Raw genomic sequence first — 7,733 nt, 5'->3', positions numbered from 1 at the left:
ATGTCAATGTAACCACAGCCCTTCTAGTTATTAAAATATGGTTCCGAAAATTTTCGAACCAGGGTTCCCACAATTAACACATATAATTGCAATTCACTTTATAATTGAAGCACCACAGCAGCTCTAGTAAGTACTTGTCTGGTCCGAAAAAGAATTAACAGTTCTTTAAATCGGCGATAACTTTGGTCGTACAGCTCCAACGGAAGCGTGTTTGAGTTGTTTGAGTTAGTTTGAAAGCTCTACCTACTTACGCAGCATCAGCACGATTTTTTAATGATCAAATTTCCCGCCAAATTTGACCATTTGAACTATCACTTTATGGAGGGTAGAGTTTTTTTTTCGCTTCGACGTCAAAAATAATCCAAAAGGAAAACAACTCAACACACCTCAGAATTAAACTTTAAAATATACTAGAAAAAAGCAAATAAAGCTTAATCTAGTGGTATATCACTAAAAGCAATTCAATCCATTTTTGTGTCAATTACTCTCTATCCGCGTGCATACAAATCCTCATATGAGCTCATTTTAACCAATCGAACCCATCTCAGAGTGGACATTGACCAATCAAACATGCGAGGCTTTTTTATCTCATTGTTAATTCTTTTCTGGACCAAAGAAGTACGGCATCATTTTGGAACCGGTTCGGAACGCGGTTTTGGAACCTCGGAACTGCACACCTACTCCGATTCAAGTTTGACTTCCATCGCAAACTGCTGTATCTTGCACACGTTCTCATAGCTTGGCGCCATCATCCTCTTGCGTTTTGAGTCCAAATACCTTTGATATTTGAAATCGGTGAATCTGTCAGGCGGAAGCACGAAGAACAGCCGCGGCTGTTCAGGATTCCCCAGAAGCTTCAACACATCGTGGAGACCTTTTTGCTTGCAGGGGTGTTTGTGTGCACCTGTCACCTGCAACAAAATATCCGGCTTGATGATCGCATCGACCGACTGGTAATTCTTCGCCGCTGGCTGTAGGTAACTCGTGTTAGTAGCAGCTTCAATTTCACTGTCATCATTGAAAACGACAACTTTCTCGAATCTCTCAAAAGAAATAACAGGTGCGGCGCCACCGTCGACCAACGCCACAGCAGTGGATTCTTCCATCGCAACGGAATCATCTGCATTCATGCCATCATCACCATCCTCGTCATCGCCGTCCCATTCATCTTCCATAAGGTCATCATCATCATCGTACGCCTCGTTGTTTTCGACCAAACGTCGAACTTTAAACGTTCCACCTCGCGGCAGTACCGAATGCACATGCCCTTCGAACAAGTGGCCACGAAGCACAGCAAGAGCACCAAATCCATCCGAGGCAGCAATGACTCTAGCAGCTTCCGCTTATCCTTCTTGTACAACACGATTGTACACCGCTTGCTGAACATATTGCGATGCAAAAACGATGTACTCGCTGTCAAAAGCTTTGCTGACGCGATAGTGCAGCAATCGATGCGACACTTGAGCGTCGTTCGCATCAAGTTGACCACAGGCTTTCACCAACCAGTCGAGATCAACAATGTCCATTGCTTTTTCAAGCAACAACTGCTGGTTACGAACTTGTGAAAATCGCAAGACATAGCGAGCAATACCACCCCATCGACGAAAGCACTTCTGCACGACGTCCATAGGTGTATCCGAGTACATCAGCTTACGACATTGTAGAATCTCCTTCAAAGACCACACTGGCATGTAGCAGGACCGGCAATTGGTCTTGTTGAACTCGTACCAGATGGAGCGGCGCGGCGACGTCAAAAGAATCGTCTTCGCTGGGTAATACGCAGGCTTGACGGCATCCACGATGTAGTATGTAGTCGGCTGGTCGAGAATGTGCACAAAATCTTCCTGAGATCCTTGAGCCACCACATTGTGAGCAAATAAAAAGCGCTTCTTGAGGCCACCACTCTCATATACCACCGTTTCATTAGTACGGACAAGATGAAGCACGATCACATAGCCGAAAAACGTCTTGCCGATTCCCGGGTTGCCGAGGATCACGAGATGCGGTGTGTTCGTCTTTTCATCGTGGATCCTCTCGAGACAAAGTTCCCATAGCGCAGGGTAGCAATGACGAATGTAGATACGAGAGCCGAGTGTCGAATCACCAAGAAGATACGTGTCTCGGGGTAACTCGACCAATGCGCCAGCTTTCACGTCGGTACTGTCGTTCAGAAATGCGTTCCAAAATGCGACCAGTGCTGGCGGATTCAACGACATACTTTGCGTGATTGGGATATGAACGTCGCCCACAACAAGTTGACGATCTCGAGGCAGCTCAGCTTCCGACAATTGTGGCAGTTCCACCAGCACGTGAATCTCCTTGCGACCAGGCTGAAAGTTCTTCCCAAAGCAATCTTCGTCGAGAATCCACGACGAAAGCATCTCTTCATACTCGGTGCTGATGCCACCTCGCAAGAAGCCTTTCACCGTGTGGTCGTGGTTCATCCACGTGGCTTCCCCCTGCTTCCGCGCCAAGTAGAGCGTCAACCTGGCAGGATCAACTTTGAAGCGATCATTGACGTCTTTCTTCTCGTTCACAATGGCCTTCTGCAGCGCGCTCACTTTCGCATTGCTCGCTATCTTCACGGGAAACACAGTCCCTTCGCCGTATACCGCGCACTCCAACTCGACCTCTGCCATCTTGGTGCGGAAAGTTCTCGACTTAGCAGCAGCACTCATTCACGCAACACACCGCTCATTTTAACCAATCAGATCACTTCAAAATATTTTTTTTATTTCTGACAAATTTATTCCTCAATATATAGGAACTAAATAATAGTGAGTTCATCTTGAGCGGTTAAATTAAATATATAGAAAACAATGTGTAAGTACATCTTCCCAGAAAACCACCTCAAGACGAGCCAACAGTGCGACCCAAAAGGCGATTGGTGCCGACACCACGCAAAGTTTCAGCCAGCAGTTGCTGAACCTGTAGTTGCTGAACCAGTGATTGCTGAACCTGCAGTTGCTGAACCAACGATGACCAAGTCTATTGAAGAAATTTATGGTGAGCATTGTATTCAGCACATGAAATCTGTCGATAAATACGATCAGCCCAAGTTGGGGGATTCACGAGTTTTATCACCAAGTGATTGGATCAAGTCGAAGATGCACGTAGTTGGTGATTCCGTTGATTACAAGCATAGCGATGATGTCACGCCTGACTTTGGCAACAACGTATACTGTGACGGGGTCACACAGCACCTTGCGCTAGAGGAAGTTATCTTCCGAGAGTATACAAACTCTCAGTAAACGGCAGTTCACAGATCCCCTCTTTTTTCAAAAGAGAGCGAAGTGACCTAATTTAAGTAGAATGTAAACTGAGTATATTTATAGGTAGATAAAGCTTGGGTTTAATACAAACTATAAGCCACCTATAGAAATGCAATGTCGTTTGACCAATGGTTGGCTTTGAATGACCTTGGTACTTTGTACCAAATATCCCGAAGTATGACGTGTCACACTTCATGTAACCTGGGTACACTTAGGGATACGTACCCCGCTACATCCCCCTCCCCCACTTAGGTTCGGTTTACCGACCAATCAGAATGAAGAGGTGTTCGTCACAAACTCTCATTCTAAAAGTCGAAAACCATCGACTTGGCCGCGCGAGCGCGGCGGAGGCTCACTTCACAGTTAGAGCCTCGAGCAGCAATCTGTGCGCTCTTCTTTTAGGTCTCCACTTCGACCGTTTATCATGCCTCGTGGCACTGCACATAGCGGTGCGAAGACACACTCCAAGGCTGCTGCCGGAAAGGCGCAAGCCAAGAGCACTAAGCCTCACGACAAAGGCTCGGCACTGAAGAAGGCTACTCAGGTGGCCTCCGAGGCGATCGGTTCCTCGGGTGACGCGGCTGTGGGCAAGCGAGCAAGCAAGCGCCGCAGACCGTCGCCCTCGGCCTCTCCAGACAACCGTCCGAACCCTCGGTTCGTAGAACGTGAGTTCGACTGTGGCGGTGAGGGCGAAGTCGAGTCCGAGAGCACGCACGACGCTCCTGCGGGCTCTGTGGGAGGGCACAGCCCAGTGCCCAGTGAGCACAAGGACGACAGCGTGCAGTCGCTCGCAAGTGATCAAGGTGATCACGTCTGTCCGCTCTGAGAGTCCGGCCGTCGAGGCTAAGGGCACTCCCAAAGCTGGTGGCGATGAGGAAGAGATTCCTCGCAAACGTCTCTCGCTTGCCGAGGGTCTTGCGCGTGCTAAGACCTCTAAAGCCGAAGGCGCCAAGCCCTCAAAGAAGCGTACGGCCTCTAAGTCTCCACTCCGCGAGGAGAAGGAGTCTCGACACTCTTATCGGAGCATCTATGACTCCTCGGATGAAGAGGAGAAAAGGAGGAAGAAGATGAGGAGGAGGGTGCTATCTCTGAGCCCCGGGGGGTCACGAATGACCTCGACCAGCAGCAGGAGGATTTCCAAGCTGCCCAGCGTGTGCGTGGGGGTTCGGTGGCGGCACCCGTCAGCCAGGGAGTTGCCATCAACCTAAGAGGGTATTGGCCTCCCGAGGAGAGCTCTGGGGCTGACCTCTTCTTCAAGCTTCTCGTCGCTCCTCGTGGCCTTGTGGGCGGCCACACTTCTAGGGGCATTTACGAACGTGTCCTTGTTCAGAAAGAACAGTTGTTCGTTGACAACTTGGAGGCTGCTCGGTGTGTGCTTCTCACGCCACACCGCATCCCCTTTAAGGGCTTCACGACTTGTCGTAAGAAGCCCGTGACCCGAGGTGGCCTCTATCCTCTTTGGGGATACCTCTGGGTTATGCCCGAGAACTGTCCCACGTGAAGTTCTTGTGCGGACATGTTCTGGGCATGGGTGGAGTCTCTTAAGTACTCACCCACGGAGTTACGGGAACTCCATGAAGATCAACTGCTGTCCCGCATCCTGGACCAGCGTGATCTTCGTGTGAGGTTTGCCCACTTGGTCAGCAAGCGCACGCTGCCAAGGGACATCCTGAAGCGCGCGGCTTCCAGCGCTCACGATGAGCGCGGGTACGGAATGTATTCATCGTCCGTACCCTGTTCGGGCAAGAAGCCCCGGACTACTTATGAAGCTGCCGCCGCTTCTGTTCCCAGATTGCGACAGCCTTCTGGCAGTCAATCAGGAGCCGTTCAATCGGCTCCCACGAGTTCTCGGAGTGGGCATAACCCCTCCACTTCACGAGGAGCTGTCGCTTACTGCGACACCGTTGCTCCTGGAGGATCCGCTCCACGTGGAAGTGGACTTCTCCATTCCGGTCAAGCGGGGGCGGAGGTGCCCTCGTACGAGTACGAGTACTCGGCGCCTCCCGAGAGCCACTCTCGTCCGAGTGCTCCGACTGCGGGTCCGACACGGGACCCTGAGGTTGACCGCCTCCGTCAACGTGTCCTCGTGCTTGAGATTGCACTTGGCCTTGGGACTGGCGGTGATGCTGCTGCCCAGGCCGGGAATCAGGGCGAGCTCGCTCGTCTTGCGGGCCGCCTGTAGGAGCAAGAGGTTGCGAGCCTGCATCTGCGGGTGGATCGCCGGGCCTCTTCGTCCGATGTGGACGAGGCCTTTCGCATGATCCGACGGATCGGGGCTCTGCTGCCACGTTCGGAGCCGCCTGCGGCACACTCCCAGACGTACGCGTATAGTGCGTACCCCGCGTACTCAGCGTACTCAGCGTACTCGGCGTATGGCTCCGGGGTCCGTTCGCACGGAGCCCCTCCGGCGTACGGTCTTGACCGCAGCCTTGCCGTTCCGACCGAGGCTTGGGTGCCTGCTCCGACGCCCTCGTCGACGTCAGTGACCGGCCCTCGCTTCGAGGAGCTGGGACAAGGTTGGTCTGCGAGTCAGCAACCCCCTGCGGATCAAAGTACCGCTTAAGACGTCCAATATAGAACGTCGGGTGCGTCGTCATTGACTTTGGCAGGTCGATGCTGTACGACGCACCATGTCTGGCCAGGACTGCAAATGGTCCGATGAAGCGGTGCTTCAGCTTGTTGCTGCCGACAGAGCTGGCAGTGTCAAGAGGTAGGTTCGTCGTGTCTAGCAACACTAAGTCCCCCACCTTAAATATACTTAAGTTTCCTCTGTCATGTTTGTCGGAGTACTCCTTTTGTTTATCTCGGGCCGCTGCCATGGCATCGCGGACCCTGCTGACAACGCTCAGATTGGTATCCATAAACGATTCCACTTGTTTCCGCAGCGCAACTGGTCTCACATCCGAGACCGGGGAGGAAAGGGCTTTCCGAGCCTCTCCTCCACTTAGAATAGAGGAGTCAGTGTCTCCTCGAAGAGTGAGAGGCACTCTGGGGTGACGGAAGCCGTTCAAGTAGAACGACGTGAACCCCGTGGACGCGTGCACAGCGTTGTTGAGCGCAAACTCAACAACTGGAAGCTGCGTCGACCACGTACGTGGTGCTGCCGCGCACACACTGCGCAGAGTGTCCTCGAGCACTCGATTGACGCGCTCTGTCTGGCCGTCTGTCTGCGGATGGTCCGCAGTGGACATCTGCAGACGAGTTCCCATTATATGGAACAGCGTTATCCAAAACGCAGCCGTGAACCGCGGGCCTCGGTCCGAGCCAATCGCCTCCGGGAGACCGTGATAGCGGAACACGCCATTAACGAACAACCTTGCGGTTCGTTCGCCCGTAACAGTGACGGGAACCGGAGCAAAAAAAACGATGTACCATCTTGCTCAGCCGACACACGAACACCAAAATTCCGGTGTTGCCGTGCCGTCGGCGGGAAGCCCAAAGATGAAGTCAAGACTCATCGACTTCCAACAGTCAGCCGGTACGGGCAGGCTCTGTAGTGGAGCCGAAGAAGCCCTGCGGGTTTGACCCGCTGACATGTTTTGCATGTCTTAAAGTACCGGGCGACATGTGAATCCACCAGAAGGACTGAGAGACCGACAGAAAATTCTACTCGCGGCCCAAGTGGCCGCTGGAGGGCGCGTCGTGCGTCTCCGCGAGGATATCGAGCTTCAGATCCTCGTCGTTGGGTACGACCACCCGTGGAGGTTCTCTGGGCTCCACCCGGTAATAGAGGAGGCCATCCTTAAACTCATACCGGTGGAGCCGTGAGCGCTGTCGCGACGAGAGCCAGTCGGACTTCGCGCTCGCTCCTGCCATAAGGAACTTGACGATAGGCGCGACAGCCTCATCGTCCCGATACGCCGTGCGTATCCGATCGTATAGATCTGTTGTCACCCGCGTGATGTGGGCCAACTCTAATCAGCACGCCGCGAGAGGGCGCCCGCAAGCACGTTGAGCTTGCCCGGCTTGTATTCGACGCGGAAGTTGTACTCCGCGAAGAAGGACAGCCACCTCGCCATCCTTTGGGAGAGGTGAGGCGAGTTAGTCACCGTCCTCAAGGATGCGTGGTCTGTGTAGATCACGAAGGGCCGAGAGCCCAGAAGGTGAACACGAAGCTTCACAAGGACATATTTTATTGCCAGGAGCTCCGTGTCGTGGACAGAATAGCTCCGCTCGGCGGCTTTGAACTGCCAGGACTGAAACGAGATGACTCGTTCGTGTCCAGCCGTGCCGGTCTGCAGCAATGCACATCCGATGGCGTAATCGGAGGCATCGCAGACGACGCTAAACGGCTTCGTCTGATCCGGCAGGGCCAGGACAGGGGCCTCTTGGGGACTGACCTTGATGCTGTCAAAAGCATCCTGGTGCTCTAGCTTCCAGCGCCAGTCGACGTCCTTCTGAAGGAGGCTCGACAAGGGCTTAGCGAAGCCCGACTACGCTGCGCTGTACTTGTGAAGGTAG

At 52.9% G+C, this 7,733-nt stretch overlaps 2 protein-coding genes across 2 annotated transcripts; both read right to left on the bottom strand.

Annotated features, from left to right (window-relative positions):
• Positions 1-566: 566 nt before the first annotated feature.
• On the bottom strand, positions 567-1,162 carry PITG_23112 (uncharacterized protein; the record flags this gene model as incomplete). Its single annotated transcript, XM_002896540.1, has 1 exon — positions 567-1,162. One exon carries the CDS (start codon positions 1,128-1,130, stop codon positions 678-680), a length of 453 nt encoding a protein of 150 aa, XP_002896586.1.
• A 181-nt stretch (positions 1,163-1,343) lies between these two features.
• Positions 1,344-2,639, bottom strand: PITG_23111 (crinkler (CRN) family protein, putative; the record flags this gene model as incomplete). The annotated part of the gene is made up of 1 exon (XM_002896539.1): positions 1,344-2,639. One exon carries the CDS (start codon positions 2,637-2,639, stop codon positions 1,344-1,346), a length of 1,296 nt encoding a protein of 431 aa, XP_002896585.1.
• Positions 2,640-7,733: the final 5,094 nt, after the last annotated feature.

Source organism: Phytophthora infestans, genomic scaffold (assembly GCF_000142945.1).
Source record: "Phytophthora infestans T30-4 supercont1.58 genomic scaffold, whole genome shotgun sequence".
Classification (NCBI taxonomy): domain Eukaryota; phylum Oomycota; class Peronosporomycetes; order Peronosporales; family Peronosporaceae; genus Phytophthora; species Phytophthora infestans.
Note: the sequence above shows the minus strand (reverse complement) of the source record. Positions and strands in the feature narration are given on the sequence as shown.